The sequence below is a fragment of the Phocoena sinus genome, chromosome 4 (assembly GCF_008692025.1).
Source record: "Phocoena sinus isolate mPhoSin1 chromosome 4, mPhoSin1.pri, whole genome shotgun sequence".
Classification (NCBI taxonomy): domain Eukaryota; kingdom Metazoa; phylum Chordata; class Mammalia; order Artiodactyla; family Phocoenidae; genus Phocoena; species Phocoena sinus.
In genome coordinates, this window is record NC_045766.1 from 89,401,935 (window position 1) to 89,419,536 (window position 17,602).

The 17,602-nt window shown below is 38.9% G+C and overlaps 1 protein-coding gene across 1 annotated transcript in view; it reads left to right on the forward strand.

Annotated features, from left to right (window-relative positions):
- MYH15 (myosin heavy chain 15) overlaps nucleotides 1–17,602 on the forward strand; it is a 183,087-nt gene that overhangs the window by 41,480 nt on the left and 124,005 nt on the right. Inside the window, 1 exon segment of the mRNA XM_032629422.1 lies at nucleotides 785–887. Within this exon segment, the coding sequence (XP_032485313.1) occupies nucleotides 785–887 (103 nt within the window).

Consider the following 17,602-nt stretch of genomic DNA (forward strand, 5'->3'; position numbering starts at 1 on the left):
ACAAATCTACTTTCTGTCTCTATGGACTTGCCTATTCTGGACAATTCATATAAATAAAATGGTACAATATATGGCCTTTGTGTCAAGCTTCTTTCCCTTACTATAAACTTTTCAAGCCTCATCCATGTTGTAGCATGCATCAATACTTCATTCCATTTTACGACTAAAAAAGTTCCATTGTATTAATATACCACATTTTGTTTATCCAGTCATCAGCTGATGGACATTTGTGTTTTTTTCATGTTTTGGCCATAATGAATAATGCTACTGGGAACGTTTGTGTACAACGATTTTGTGTGAACATACTTTTTATTTCTCTTGGGTGTATACCTAAGAGTGGAATTTCTGGGTCCTATAGTAACTATGTTTAACTCTTGAGTAGCTGCCAAATGGTTTTCTATAGCAGCTGTACCATTTTATATTCTAGTAGTGTATGAAGGTTCCAATTTCTCCACTTCTTCACCAAAACTCGTTATTGTCTGTCTTTTTGATTATAGCTATTCTAGTGGGTGTGAAGTGGCAGTTCATTGTGGTTTTGATTTGCATTTCTAAGAAATAGAGGCTTTTAAACATTTAGGATTCATGCATTTATTTCAAAACTACAGTCTACCTTGCTGTATCATTCTGAACAAACCACCCTTCCATCTTTTGGGTAGTCTATTGGGCCATAGTGGAATGAATTTTAATAGTGTTTTCCTTGGTCTCTCCCCCTCCCCACTTTCCTCCTTCTCTTTTTCTCTCTCCCTCCCTCCTTCCCTTCTTTTCCTTCCTTTCTTCTGACCAGATGCTGACAAAGCTGCTTTCCTCATGGGCGTTAACTCCTCTGAGGTGGTGAAGGGCTTGATCCATCCTAGAATCAAAGTTGGTAATGAATGTGTTACTAGAGGCTAAATTTAGAACAGGTAAGGTATTTCCAGAGCATTACGATTCTATGATCTTGTAGTAATTGTATACATTTCATGTTTGTGTATTTTTCAACTTCTGATGATGTCTGCAACAAGAACTTCTATAAAAAAGTGACTTTGGTAAGTATTCCAAATGTTTTCATCTGTGATGCACACCACAGTAAATGCTCTTGTGTTGAGTCTTTCTAGTCTGAAAGATACCATTTTGACAGCTTTCCCTTAGGTAACAAGTCTCTTTGCAGATGCAGACAAGTCCTTTACTTGTTGTGATCAACTCTTTGTTGTCCAGCTAAGAAGTTTTTAAAGCTGTTGGTTTCTGACATGAATAAAATTGGCAAATTGACATCTATCACCTATTTGGAATATTGGCTTTTTAGGCAATCAGACACATTCATTAAGAGTTTCAGAACATATGCTGAAGTTAGCATTTGATTTGAAGAGAGGGGAAAAATGAGACTAGACGTGAGAGATGGAAGGTCATATAGGTTTTATTCAGTATTCAGGAGAATGTTTTAACTATAGAATAACAAGTGCTCTGAGGACTGCTGATCCTGAGGTTTTGCAATAAACAGTCCCAGAGCTGCCAGGTAATGAGAACATCTAAGTATGCTAGTGCATTTCAAAATAATAATTTACATCTGTTATGTGTTAGTCAGTATGAGGTAGGCCATGCTGCAGTAATACACACACAGTAAAATCTCAGTGACAATAAAGTAGGCATTTATTTCTTACTCATACCAAGTCCAATACAGGTTGGACCACCTTCTTCAATTTTGTACTTAGGCCATCTGGAATGGAAGGCCTCCCATGTTGCTGCACAGGGGAAAAGATGATTTGTGAAGAAAATACACCCACTTTAAATGCTTGGGGCTAGAAGTGATATCACCTTTACTAATATTCTATTGGTGAGAATTAGTCGAATTCTCTCCTTAGCTACAGAGGGGCTCAGAAATGTAGTCTTTCTGGAAAGAAGAAGTGGTTTGATCACATATAATATATATAAAGCATTCGTATTATCTCCTTCCATTCCTACAACAATACTCAGAGTTAAATAGGGCAGGGATACTTAACTTATGTTTTTTCCAGTTGAGGAAACCAAGGCTTAGGGAACATAAATAACATTCCAAAGGACATACAGCTAGTATTCAGGTGACGCTTAGACTGTCTTACTCTGTATACATCTTAAATCTGAAAATGAGATAGACAAATGTGGAAATTTGTGATAGAAGACAGTTATTTTGACTACAATATACTCTCTTTCTTTTGGTTTATTAAGGCATCTGGTGTGACTATGTTATTTAAAACAGTTCAACAACTAATCAAAATCAATTTCCTAGTTCAGCTTACTCTATAAACCAATAATTCTTCCTCTACCATAATACCAATTCTATGGGAATAATTTGCTTACATTTTTGTCCTCTGTGGTAATCAGAGTTCCTTGAGGCCATGGACTGTGTCTAATTCATCTTAATACCTCAGCATCTAGCACAGTGCCCTGCAAGCAGTAGGTGCTCCATAAATGGTTGGGTTTCTTTTTTTTTTGCATCTTTATTGGAGTATAATTGCTTTACAATGTTGTGTTAGTTTCTGCTGTATAACAAAGTGAATCAGCTATATGTATACATATATCTCCATATCCCCTCCCTCTTACACCTCTCTCACACCCTCTCTATCCCACCCTTCTAGGTGGTCACAAAGCACTGAGCTGATCTCCCTGTGCTATGCAGCTGCTTCCCACTAGCTATCTATTTTACATTTGGTAGTGTATATATGTCAATGCTATCCTATCACTTCGTCCCAGCTTCCCCTCCCAACCCCTGTGTCCTCAAGTCCATTCTCTGTGTCTGTGTATTTATTTCTGTCCTGCTCCTAGGTTCATCGGAACCATTTATTTTTTTAGATTCCATATATATGTGTCAGCATACGGTATTTGTTTTTCTCTTTCAGACTTACTTCACTATGTATGACAGATTCTAGATCCATCCACCTGACTACAAATAATGCAATTTTTTTTCTTTTTATGGCTGAGTAATATTCCATTGTATATATGTACCACATCTTCTTTATCCATTCATCTGTCGATGGACACTTAGGTTGCTTCCATGCCCTGGCTATTGTAAATAGAGCTGCAATGAACATTGGGGTACATGACTCTTTTTGTATTTTGGTTTTCTCAGGGTATATGCCCAGTAGTGGGATTGCTGGGTAATATGGTAATTCTATTTTTAGTTTTTTAAGGAACCTCCACACTGTTCTCCCTAGTGGTTGTATCAATTTACATTCCCACCAACAGTGCAAGAAGGTTCTCTTTTCTCCACACCCTCTCCAGCACTTATTGTTTGTAGATTTTTTGATGATGGCCATTCAGACCGGTGTGAGGTGATACCTCATTGTAGTTTTGATTTGCATTTCTCTAATGATTAGTGATAGTGAGCATCCTTTCATGTGTTTCTTGGCAGTCTGTATATCTTTTTGGAGAAATGTCTATTTAGCTGTTCTGCCCATTTTTGGATTAAGTTGTTTGTTTTTTTTGATATTGAGATGCATGAGTTGCTTGTATATTTTGGAGATTAATCCTTTGTCAGTTGCTTCATTTGCAAATATTTTCTCCCATTCTGAGGGTGGTCGTTTTGTCTTGTTTATGGTTTCCTTTGCTGTGCAAAAGCTTTTAAGTTTCATTAGGTCCCATTTGTTTATTTTTTTATTTCCATTTCTTTAGGAGATGGATCAAAAAGGATCTTGCTGTGATTTATGTCATAGAGTGTTCTGCTCTGTTTTCCTCTAAGAGTTTTATAGTGTCTGACCTTACATTTAGGTCTTTAATCCATTTTGAGTTTATTTTTGTATTTGGTGTTAGGGAGTGTTCTAACTTCATTCTTTTCCATGTAGCTGTCCAGTTTTCCCAGCACCACTTATTGAAGAGGATGTCTTTTTTCCATTCTATATTCTTGCCTCCTTTATCAAAGGTAAGGTGACCATATGTGTGTGAGTTTATCTCTGGGCTTTCTATCCTGTTCCATTGATCTATATGTCTGTTTTTGTGCCAGTACCATACTGTTTTGATTACTGTAGCTTTGTAGTAGAGTCTGAAGTCATGGAGCCTGATTCTTCCAGTTGCACTTTTCTTTCTCAAGATTGCTTTGGCTATTCGCGTCTTTTGTGTTTCCATACAAATTGTAAAAAAAATTTTTCTAGTTCTGTGAAAAATGCCATTGTAGTTTGATAGGGATTGCATTGAATTTGTAGACTGCTTTGAGTAATATAGTCATTTTCACAGTGTTGAGTCTTCCAGTCCAGAAACATGGTATATCTCTCCATTTGTTTGTATTGTCTTTGATTTCTTTCATCAGTGCCTTATAGTTTTCTGCATACAGGTTTTTTGCCTCCCTAGGCAGGTTTATTCCTAAGTATTTTATTCTTTTCTGTTGCAATGGTAAATGGGAGTGTTTACTTAATTTCTCTTTCAGATTTTTCATTGTTAGTATATAGATATGCAAGAAATTTCTGTGCATTAATTTTGTATCCCGCTATTTTACCAAATTCATTGATTAGCTCTAGTAGTTTTGTGGTAGCATCTTTAGGATTCTTTATGTATAGTATCAAGTCATCTGCAAACAGTGACAGTTTTACTTCTTTTCCAGTTTGGATTCCTTTTATTTCTTTTTCTTCTCTGATTGCTGTGGCTAAAACTTCCAAAACTATGTTGAATAATAGTGGTGAGAGTTGGTACCCTTGTCTTGTTCCTGACCTTAGTGGAAATGGTTTCAGTTTTTCACCATTGAAAATGATGTTGGCTGTGCTTTTGTCATATATGGCATTTATTATGTTGAGGTAGGTTCCCTCTTTGCCCACTTTCTGGAGAGTTTTTATTATAAATTGGTGTTGAAATTTGTTGAAAGCTTTTTCTGCATCTATTGAGATTATCATATGGTTTGTATCCTCCAATTTGTTAATATGGTGTATCACATTGATTGATTTGCGTATATTGAAGAATCCTTGGTTTCCTGGATAAACCCCACTTGATCATGGTGTATGATCCTTTTAATGTGCGGTTGGATTTTGTTTGCTAGGATTTTGTTGAGGATTTTTGCATCTATGTTCATCAGTGATACTGGCCTGTAGTTTTCTTTTCTGTGATGTCTTTGTCTGGTTTTGTTATCAGGGAGATGGTGGCAATGTAGAATGAGTTTGGGAGTGTTCCTCCCTCTGCTATATTTTGGAAGAGTTTGAGAAGGATAGGTGTTAGCTCTTCTCTAAATGTTTGATAGAATTCGCCTCTGAAGCCATCTGGTCCTGGGCTTTTGTTTGTTAGAAGATTTTTAATCACAGTTTCAATTTTAGTGCTTGTGATTGGGCTGTATATGTTTTCTATTTCTTTCTGGTTCGGTCTCAGAAAGTTGTGCTTTTCTAAGAATTTGTCCATTTCTTCCAGGTTGTCTATTTTATTGACATATAGTTGCTCATGGTAATCTCTCATGATCCTTTGTATTTCTGCAGTGTCAGTTGTTACTTCTTTTTCATTTCTATTGATTTGAGTCTTCTCCCTTTTTTCTTGATGAGTCTAGCTAATGTTTTATCAATTTTGTTTAACTTTTCAAAGAACCAGCTTTTAGTTTATTGATCTTTGCTATTGTTTCCTTCATATCTTTTTCATTTATTTCTGATCTGGTCTTTTTTTTTTTTTTTACATCTTTATTGGAGTATAATTGCTTTACAGTGGTGTGTTAGTTCTGCTTTATAACAAAGTGAATCAGTTATACATATACATATGTTCCCATATCTCTTCCCTCTTTTTTTTTTAACATCTTTATTGGAGTATACTTGTTTTACAATGGTGTGTTAGTTTCTGCTTCATAACAAAGTGAATCAGTTATACATATGCATATGTTCCCATATCTCTTCCTTCTTGTGTCTCCCTCCCTCCCACTCTCCCTATCCCACCCCTCTAGGTGGTCACAAAGCACCGAGCTGATCTCCCTGTGCTATGTGGCTGCTTCCTACTAGCTATCTACCTTACGTCTGGTAGTGTATATATGTCCATGCCACTCGCTCACCTTGTCCCAGCTTACCCTTCTCCCTCCCTGTGTCCCCAAGTCCATTCTCTATGTCTGCATCTTTAATCCTGTCCTGCCCCTAGGTTCTTCATGACCATTTTTTTTTCTTAGATTCCATATATATGTGTTAGCATATGGCATTTGTTTTTCTTTCTGACTTCACTCTGTATGACAGACTCTGGGTCCATCCACCTCACTGCAAATAACTCAATTTCCTTTCTTTTATGGCTGAGTAATATTCCATTGTGTATATGTGCCACATCTTCTTTATCCATTCATCTGTTGTTGGACACTTAGGTTGCTTCCATGTCCTGGCTATTGTACATAGAGCTGCAGTGAACATTGTGGTACATGACTCTTTTTGAATTATGGTTTTGTCAGGGTATATGCCCCATAGTGAGATTGCTGGGTCATATGGTAGTTCTATTTTTAGATTTTTAAGGAACCTCCATACTGTTCTCAATAGTGACTGTATCAGTTTACATTCCCACCAACAGTGCAAGAGGGTTCCCTTTTCTCCACACCCTCTCCAGCATGTATTGTTTGTAGATTTTTTGACAATGGCCATTCTGACTGGTGTGAGATGATTTCTCATTGTAGTTGTGATTTGCATTTCTCTAATGATTAGTGATGTTGAACATCCTTTCATGTGTTTGCTGGCCATCTGTATATCTTCTTTGGAGAAATGTCTATTTAGGTCTTCTGCCCATTTTTGGATTGTTTGTTTTTTTGATATTGAGCTGCATGAGCTGCTTGTAAATTTTGGAGATTAATCCTTTGTCAGTTGCTTCATTTGCAAATATTTTCTCCCATTCTGAGGGTTGTCTTTTGGTCTTGTTTATGGTTTCCTTTGCTGTGCAAAAGCCTTGAAGTTTCATTAGGTCCCATTTGTTTATTTTTGTTTTTATTACCATTTCTCTAGGAGGTTCTGATCTGGTCTTTATGATTTATTTCCTTCTGCTAAATTTGGGGTTTTTTTGTTCTGCTTTGTCTAATTGCTTTTGGTGTAAGGTCAGGTTGTTCATTTGAGATGTTTCTTGTTTCTTGAGGTGGGATTGTATTGCTATAAGCTTCCCTTTAGAATTGCTTTTGCTGCATCCCATTGGTTTTGGGTCATCGTGTTTTCGTTGTCATTTGTTTCTAGGTATTTTTTGATTTCCTCTTTGATTTCTTCAGTCATCTCTTGGTTCTTTAGTAGCATGTTGTTTAGCCTCCATGTGTTTGTATTTTTTACAGATTTTTTCCTGTAATTGATATCTAGTCTTATAGCATTGTGGTCAGAAAAGGTACTTGATATGATTTCAATTTTCTTAACTTTACCAAGGCTTGATTTGTGACCCAAGATATGAGCTATCCTGGAAAATGTTCCATGTGCACTTGAGAAGAAAGTGTATTCTGTTGTTTTTGGATGGAATGTCCTATAAATATCAGTTAAGTCCATGTAGTCTAATGTGTCATTTCAAGCTTGTGTTTCCTTATTTATTTTCAGTTTGGATGATCTGTCCATTGGTGAAAGTGGGGTGTAAAGTCCCCTACTATTATTGTGTTACTGTCAATTTCCCCTTTTATGGCTGTTAGCATTTGCCTTTTATATTGAGGTGCTCCTTTTTGAGTGCATAAATATTTACAATTGTTTTATCTTCTTCTTGTATTGATCCCTTGATAATTATGTGGTTTTCTTCTTTGTCTCTTGTTATAGTCTTTATTTTAACGTCTATTTTGTCTGATATGAGAACTGCTACTCCAGCTTTCTTTTGATTTCCATTTGCATAGAATATCTTTTTCCATCCCCTCACTTTCAATCTGTATGTGTCCCTAGGTCTGAAGTGGGTCTCTTGTAGACAGCATATATGTGGGCCTTGTTTTTGTATCCTTTCAGCCAATCTGTTTCTTTTCGTTGGAGCATTTAATCCATTTAATTTAAAGTAATTATTGATATGTATGTTCCTATTACCATTTTCTTAATTGTTTTGGGTTTGTTTATGTAGGTCTTTTTCTTCTCTTGTTTTCCCCCATCTATAGAAGTTCCTTTAGCATTTGTTTTAAAGCTGGTTTGGTGGTGCTGAGTTCTCTTAGCTTTTGCTTGTCTGTAAAGGTTTTAATTTCTCTGTCAAATCTGAATGAGATCCTTGCTAGGTAGAGTAATCTTGGTTGTAGAGTTTTCCCTTTCATCACTTTAAATATGTCTTGCCACTCCTTTCTGGCTTGCAGAGTTTCTGCTTAAAGATCAGCTCTTAAGCTTATAGGAATTCCCTTGTATGTTATTTGTTGTTTTTCCCTTCCTGATTTTAATATTTTTTCTTTGTATTTAATTTTTGATAGTTTGATTAATATGTGTTTTGGCGTGTTTCTCCTCGGATTTATCCTGTATGGACTCTCTGTGCTTCCTGGACTTGATTGACTATTTCCTTTCCCATGTTAGGGAAGTTTTCAAGTATAATCTCTTCAAATATTTTCTCAGGCCCTTTATTTTTCTCTTCTTCTTCTGGGACCCCTATAATTCAAAAGTGGGTGCATTTAATATTGTCCCAGAAATCTCTGAGACTGTTGTCAGTTCTTTTCATTCTTTTCTCTTTATCTGCTCTGCGGCCATTATTTCCAGTATTCTATCGTCCAGGTCATTGTCCATTCTTCTGCCTCAGTTATTCTGCTATTGATTCCTTCTAGAGTATTTTTAACTTCATTTATTGTGTTGTTCATTATTGTTTGTTTGCTCTTTAGTTCTTCTAGGTCCTTGTTAAACATTTATTCTTTTTTCTCCATTCTATTTCCAAGATTTTGGATCATCTTTACTATCACTACTCTGAATCCTTTTTCAGGTAGACTGCCTATTTCTTCTTCATTTGTTTGGTCTGGTGGTTTTTTACCTTGCTTCTGCATCTGGTGCCTATTTCTCTGTCTTTTCATTTTGTTTAACTCACTGTGTTTGCAGTCTCCTTTTTGCAGGCTGCAGGTTCGTAGTTCCTCTTATTTCTCTTGTCTGCCCCCAGTGGGTGAGGTTGTTTCAGTGGGTTGTGTAGGTTTCCTGGTGGGGGGGACTGGTTCCTGTCTTCTTTTGGGTGGGGCTGGATCTTGTCTCTTTGGTGGGCAGGGCTGCAACCGGTGTGTTTTGGGGTGTCTTTGAACTTAGTATGACTTTAGGCAGCCTGTGTGCTAATGAATGGAGCTGTGTTCCTCTCTTACTAGTTGTTTGGCATGGGTTTTCCAGCACTGGAGCTTGTTGGCCATTGGGTGGAGCTCAGTCTTAATGTTGAGATGGAGATCTCTGAGAGAGCTCTCACCAATTTATATTATGTGGAGCTGGAAGGACTCTGAAGGTCTCTGGCAGTCCAGTGTCCTGGACTCAGCTCTCCCAACTTGGAGGCTCAGGCCCAACACCCGGCCAGAGCACCATAACCCTGCCAACTGCATGGCATGGAATAAAATGAAGAAAAATAAAGTGAACAGACAGAACCCCAAAACAAATGGTAAAAGCAAAACTAAATTGACAAAATCACACAAAAAAACATACACACACACACACACACACTCACAAAAAGAGAAAAAAAAAAAGGAAGAGAGAAACCAAACCAGTAAACAAACCCACCAATGAAAACAAGCACTAAAAACTAAGCTAAGATAAACATAAAACCAAAAACGAATCAAACGCAGGAAGAAAACCCCAAGGCTACATTTGCTCCCAAATTCCATCGCCTCAATTTTGGGACATTTGTTGTCTATTCAGGTACTCCACAGATGTAGGGTTTATCAAGCTGATTGCGGGGATTTAATCTGCTGTTCTTGAGGCTGCACAGAGAAATTTCCCTTTCTCTACTTTGTTTGCACAGCTCCTGGGGTTCAGCTTTGGTTTTGGCCCCACCTCTGCGTGTAGGCCACTCTCAGGCATCTCTTCCCCACCCAGAGAGGAGGGTGTTAAAGCTGTGGCTGATTAGGGCTCTCTTACTCCCTCAGGCTAGTTAGAGGGAGGAGTATGGTAGTCATAATTGGAATGCGGGGCATGCGTGCAGTGGCAGAGACCGGCATGATGTCGCAACAGCCTGAGGTGCACCATGTGTTCTTCCAGGGAAGGTGGCCCTAGATCATGGGACCCTGGCAGTGGCGGGCTGCACAGGCTTCTGGAGGGGTGTGGGTAGTGACCTGTGCTTGCACACAGGATTCTTGGTGGCAGTGGCGGCAGTAATAGAGGTCTTTGCCTGTCTCTGGGGTCCAAGATGTTAGCCATTGGTCATGCCTGTCTCTGGAGCTCACTTAGGCGGTGCTCTGCCATCTGTGGGCACATGGAGCAGGAAGCCCCTCTCCTCACACACCCCAAAACAATGGCCTCTTGACTCTCCATCAGGTCCAGACTTTTGCTCGGCCTCCCTCCTGGCTAGCTGTAGTGCACTAGCCCCCTTCAGGCTGTCTTCATGCAGCCAACCCCAGTCCACTCCCTAGGGTCTGACCTCTGAAGCTCAAGCCTCAGCTCCCAGCCCTCACCTGCCCCAGTGGGTGAGCAGACAACCATCTCAATCTGGTGAGTGCCGGTTGGCACTGATCCTCTGTGTGGGAATCTCTCTGCTTTGCCCTCTGCACCCCTGTTGCTGTGCTGTCTTCTGTGGCTCCAAAGCTTCCCACCTCCATCCACACCAGTGAAGGGACTTCCTAGTGTGTGGAAACTTTTCCTCCTTCACAGCTCCCTCCCAGAGGTTCAGGTCCTGTTCCTATTCTTTTATCTCTGTGTTTTCTTTTTTCTTTTGCCCTACCCAGGTATGTGGGGATTTTCTTGCCTTTCGGGAAGTCTGAGGTCTTCTGCCAGCATTCAGTAGGCGTTCTGTAGGAGTTCCACATGTAGATGTATTTTTGATGTATTTGTGGGGAGGAAGGTGATCTCCACGTCTTATTCCTCTGCTGTCTTCAAGGTCTGCCTATGTTTCTTTTTTGCAGAGGTGTATGTTAGCCATTCTGTACTTCCTATGTATTCTAGACAGCTCTGGCTTGATATTTCACCAAGCTGAAAATGACTTCTGGTTTGGGAACTTGACACACCATTGAGATCAAATTGAAATCATTTTCCAGCATTACATCCCTGTACAGACTTTTCTGAGCAAGGTCCAACAGTTGCCACTCCTCCCTGCCAAAGTCTACAGTTACATCCTTGAAAGACACTGATCCCTGACTGTTCTTCACGGGCATCAGAGACACCTCTTCACTCAGCCCCTGGAAGCTCCCTGTGCTCACCAGCCCCTCACCCACACTCTTTCAAGACAGTGGCCATCTAATCACAGCCATAAATGTTAAAATAAAATATTGAGCTGACGTTGAACCATACTCAGCAGGACAAGTAGCTAAGCTATTTCTTGGTAGTGAGGTTAGAGGTGTTTGGCAGCTTCTTGCCTTTTAAGACATTCGCCACCCCATGCCTGCATGACATGCTATGATTATAGAAGAGGACTTGCTCTGTGTAAAACTAATGAGCCCATAGGAGGACTGAAATCAAACCTTTGTCTCTTTAATATTGTGTTCTCAGGGACTGAGTTACTACCCCAGCCTCTACTATAATGGAATCAGTGAAGCAAGCTAATATATTATTATTCAACAGTAAAAGAAAAGAAACCCTCATCCTCCATCCTCTCCCTCCCTCCCCCACTCTCCCTCTTGCTCATGCACTCTCTCTATTTCTCTCTCTCTCTTCTTCCATCTCCTGGAGACAAAGTAAGAAAGCACACTGTAAGGCTTTTCTTTTCTTAGGAATTGTACTGACTTTATAGAGACAATTGTCACGGCTAAGAATAGAGATGTATGTGCTGTTGATGACAATTGCAAAAGATGGCAAAAATTCTTGCAGTGTTAACATGCTATACAAAATTTAGTTCTAGCTCTAATGCTAACTAACTCTTGGACTTTGGTCAAATACTCCATCTCTCTGAGCACCCATGAAGAAGTTAAATCTTCTGTGTGTCTTAGTGGTGGGGTGATTGGCATCTAAAGGGGATAATTCTTCGTGTATGAGCATGTCCACACATTGTAGGAGGCTTTGCATTCCTCCTCCAAGGTGCTAAATACCACTAATACTCTCAGTCACTATAACAATGGAAAAATGCCCACCCTGTTTCCAAATGCCCCCCACCCTTAGGGGGAGGCACCATCCTGAGTTGAGAGACACTATACGTGATTATCAGGAAGTAGGGTTCTTCAGGCCTAGTATTTTATGATTCCAGGAGAGTTCTAACTGTGCTGATCAGAAATAAGTTATTTTACTTTAAAAAGATTAATAATAATCAAACAATAATAATAATAAGTAGCCATTGAATGCTCACTATGGGTGCTATGCTATGTGCTTTTTATGGATAGCTTATTTAATCTAACAGCAAGCCTGCAAAATTGATCTTATTTACATTTCCATTTTATAGTTAAAGACAGTGAACCTTAGAACGATTAACTGCTCAAGGGAACGTGGGTAATAAATACTGGATTGAGGGTGAGGAAGTGATAAAAGTGGAAAAGGGATGGGAAAGGGGGAACTAATATTTATTGGATGCTAAGTGTCAAATGTTGTGCTATGTATATTTACACCCACTGTCTCATTGAACCTCTCCCAACAACCATGAGACAAGAATATTTTAATATTGTTATTTTACAGATGAGAAAGTGAGGGATCAAAGTGGTTAAAAATATGGCTATTTGACTCCACTTCTTTTCAGTTTTGTTTTTTTCTGTCATATACTCTCGACCCCCAAGTAATCAAAGTCTTCTGTGAGGTTATTTTGAAAAGAGCTCAGACATAGGTCCATTTAGTCCCTGAAAAGTGGGCATGTAGATTTTCCTGCCTCTGTCGTCCTTCATTGGACAGAAAGTGATGAAAATGATTAATTCGTGAGCAGTATATTGGATTTTCAGTTTTATTAATTGATTCAGCACACATCATACCATCCATTTCTTCCTCTGCTACAACTTCAGGCTTTCTTCCTATTTCTTTGCTACTCCCCACCCATGGCCAGTTTCTCTCCCACTCCTACTTCTCAAGTATTTAGGGAATTAAAAGGGAGTGAGCAAGTTAGTCATGTTCTTTTTAACTTTCAAAGTGACTGCTATAGACAGAGAGTGATTCCTCGGTGCTCTGGAGGATAAAAATCATTCCTGGTGCTTTATTTGTGCGGGTGTGCCCTTGACGCCAATAATAAAAAACTGTGATGCCACCGGCTTATGGATTACTGTGGAAATGACTCAAGATAACTGATCAGGGAGTGAGTGACTCATAACTAAATCACTACCAGACACAAACTGGCTCCTGCTGTGTTCACTCTCCTGAGCAGCTAAAGGATGGATGCAATAGGCCTATTTTAAATGTTAAGTCGTTGGAGCACATTCTGCTTCCAGGCTTGGAGACTGTCCAGCTGAAAATCACTCCTACTTGGAGTCTATCAGAAACCTGCTCTACAGCAGTGCCTTTGCATCACGGCAACAGGATCTGCATCTGTACAGCAGCAGCAGGCACAGAGGTTGGAGCTCTCCCTAGTAGGTTATGAGAGAGCTTTTGCCACACACCTCCAGGGAGGGGAAATGCAGCCTGAGTTTTATAGTAGGAGAATCTGAGTCAGAATGATGCACTAAATTGCCATTCTCCCCGCACAGAGTTGAGAACGGCCCTGGGAATTAATATAATAAAGAAGGTGGAAGCTGATGCTGGAAAGAATCTTTAAGAGCATAATTCAGGTGAAGAGACTGCAGCCCAGGGAGGTTAGGTCACTTGCCAAAGGTTATACAATTTATTAGCAACAGCAGCAGAAGGACAAGGGCTGGGGATTCGAGATTCCTAACATACTCTACCAGTATTTTTCAAACTTTATGGTGGGTAGGAGTCAGAGGGGATTGTGTTAGAGTAAAAATTCTGGTTTATAGGTCTAGGATGGGGGAGACCCTCAAGGTGGTAGAGGATTAAGACGTGGAGATCACCTTCCTCTCCAAAATTACATCAGAAATACATCTACCTGTGGAACAACTCCTACAGAACACCTAATGAACGCTGGCAGAAGACACCAGACTTTCCAAAAGCCATGTGGCTGACAGGGTCTTGGTTCCCCAGCTGGGTGTCAGGCCTGTGCCTCTGAGGTGGGAGAGCTGAGTTCAGGACATTGGTCCACCAGAGACCTCTCAGCTCCATGTAATATCAAACGGCGAAAGCTCTCCCAGAGATCTCCATCTCAACACTAAGACCTAGCTCCACTCAACAACCAGCAAGCTACAGTGCTGGACACCCTATGCAAAACAACGAGAAGGAAAGGAACATAACCCCACCCCTTAGGAGAGATCATAATAAGGTCACAGCTACCCTGAAACACATAATAAGGTCACATAATAAGGTCACAGCTACCCTGAAACACACAGCGAGACGTGGTGCTGCCCACCAGAAAGACAAAATCTAGCCTCATCCACCAGAAGACAGGCACTAGTCCCCTCGACCAGGAAGCCTACACAACCCACTGAACAAACCTTAGCCACTGGGGGCAGACACCAAAAACAACTGGAACTATGAAACTGCAGCCTGTGAAAAGGAGACTGCAAACACAGTAAGTTAAGCAAAATGAGAAGACAGAGAAACACACAGGAGATAAAGGAGCAAGGTAAAAACCCACCAGACCAAACAAATGAAGAGAAAATAGGCAGTCTACCTGAAAAAGAATTCAGAGTAGTGATAGTAAAGATGATCCAAAATCTTGGAAATAGAAAGGAGAAAAAACAAGAAACGTTTAACAAGGACTTAGAAGAACTAAAGAGCAAACAAACAATGATGAACATTATTGAATAAATGAAGGTTAAAATTCTCTAGAAAGAATCAATAGCAGAATAACCGAGGCAGAAGAATGGATAAGTGACCAGGAAGATAAAATAGTGGAAATAATTACCATAGAGCAGAATAAAGAAAAGGGAATGAAAAGAATTGAGGACAGTCTTGGACACCACTGCGACAACATTAAACACACCAACATTCGAATTATAGGGGTGCCAGAAGAAGAAGGGAAAAAGAAATGTACTAAGAAAATGTTTGAAGAGATTATAGTTGAAAACTTCCCTAATATGGGAAAGGAAATAGTCAATCAAGTCCAGGAAGTGCACAGAGTCCCATACAGGAGAAATCCAAGGAGAAACATGTCAAGACACATATTAATCAAACTACTGAAAATTAAATACAAAGAAAAAATATTAAAAGCAGCAAGGGAAAACAACAAATAACATACAAGGGAATCCCCATAACGTTAATAGCTGATTTTAGAGCAGAAACTCTGTAAACCAAAAGGGAGTGGCAAGACATATTTAAAGTGATGAAAGGGAAAAACCTATAACCAAGATTACTCTACCCAGCAAGGATCTCATTCAGATTTGATGGAGAAGTTAAAACCTTTATAGACAAGCAAAAGCTAAGAGAATTCAGCACCACCAAAGCAGCTTTACAACAAATTCTAAAAGAACTTCTCTAGGCAGGAAACACAAGAGAAGGAAAAGACCTACAATAACAAACTCAAAACAATTAAGAAAATGGTAATAGGAACATACATATCGATAATTACCTTAAATGTAAATGGATTAAATGCTCCCACCAAAAGACATAGACTAGCTGAATGGATACAAAAACAAGATCCGAACATAGTCTGTCTACACAAGACCCAATTCAGACCTAGGGACACATACAGACCAAAAGTGAGGGGATGGAAAAAGATATTCCATGCAAATGGAAATCAAAAGAAAGCTGGAGTAGCAATTCTCATATCAGACAAAATAGACTTTAACACAAAGACTATTACAAGAGACAAAGAAGAACACTAAATAATGATCAAGGGACCAATTGGAGAAGAAGATATAACAATTGTAAATATTTATGAACCCAAAATAGGAGCACCTCAATACATAAGGCAAATGTGAACAGCCATAAAAGGGGAAAACGACAGTAACACAATCATAGTAGGGGACTTTAACACCCCACTTTCACCAATGGACAGATCATCCCAAATGAAAATAAATAAGGAAACACAAGCTTTAAATGACACATTAAACAAGATGGACTTAATTGATATTTATAGGACATTCCATCCAAAAACAACAGAATACACTTTCTTCTCAAGTGCTCATGGAACATTCTCCAGGATAGACCATATCTTGGGTCACAAATCAAGCCTTGGTAAACTTAAGAAAATTGAAATCATATCAAGTATCTTTTCCGACAACAACACTATGAGACCAGATATCAATTACAGGAAAAATCGGTAAAAAATACAAACACATGGAAGCTAAACAATACACTACTTAATATCCAAGGGATCACTGAAGAAATCAAAGAGGAAATAAAATAATACCTAAAAACAAATGACAATGAAACCATGTCGATCCAAAACCTGTAGGATGCAGCAAATGCAGTTCTAAGAGGGAAGTTTATTGCAATGCAGTCCTACCTTAAGCAACATGAGGCATCTTAAATAAACAACCTAAACTTACACCTAAAGCAATTAGAGAAAGAAGAACAAAAAAAAGTTAGCACAAGGAAAGAAATCATAAAGATCAGATCAGAAATAAATGAAAAAGAAAAGAAGAAAACAATAGCAAATATCAATAAAACTAAAAGCTGTTTCTTTGAGAAGATAAACAAAATTGATAAAACATTAGCCAGACTCATCAAGAAAAAAAGAGAGAAGACTCAAATCATTAGAATGAGAAATGAAAAACTATGTCAGAAGCATTAACTGACACTGCAGAAATACAAAGGATCATGAGACATTACTACAAGCAACTCTATGCCAATAAAATGGACAACCTGCAGAAATGGAAAAATTCATAGAAAAGCACAACATTCAAGATTGAACCAGGAAAAAATAGAAAATATAAACACACCAATCACAAGAACTGAAATTGAGACTGTGATTAAAAATCTTCCAAAAAACAAAAGCCCAGAGCCACGTGGCTTCACAGGCGAATTCTATCAAACATTTAGAGAAGAGCCAACACCTATCCTTCTCAAACTCTTCCAAAATATAGCAGAGGGAGGAACAAACCCCAAACTCATTCTACAAGGCCACCATCACCCTGATACCAAAACCAGACAAAGATGTCACAAAGAAAGAGAACTACAGGCCAATATCACTGATGAATATAGATGCAAAAATCTTCAACAAAATACTAGCAAACAGAATCCAACAACACATTAAAAAGATCATATACCATGATCAAGTGCGGTTTATCCCAGGAATGCAAGGATTCTTCAATATATGCAAATCAATCAGTATAATAAACCACATTAAAAAATTGAAGAATAAAAACCATATGATCATCTCAACAGATGCAGAAAAAGCCGTCAACAATCTTCAACACCCATTTATGATAAAAATCCTCCAGAAAGTAGGCAAAGAGGGAACTTAACTTACCTCAACATAATAAATGCCATATGTGACAAACCCACAGCCAACATCGTTCACAATGGTGAAAAACTGAAACCATTTCCTCTGAGATCAGCAACAAGACAAGGTTGTCCATTCTCACCACTATCATTCAACATTGTTTTGGAAGCTTTAGCCACAGCAATCAGAGAAGAAAAAGAAATAAAAGGAATCCAAATTGGAAAAGAAGAAGTAAAGCTGCCACTGCTTGCAGATGACATGATACTATACATAGAGAATC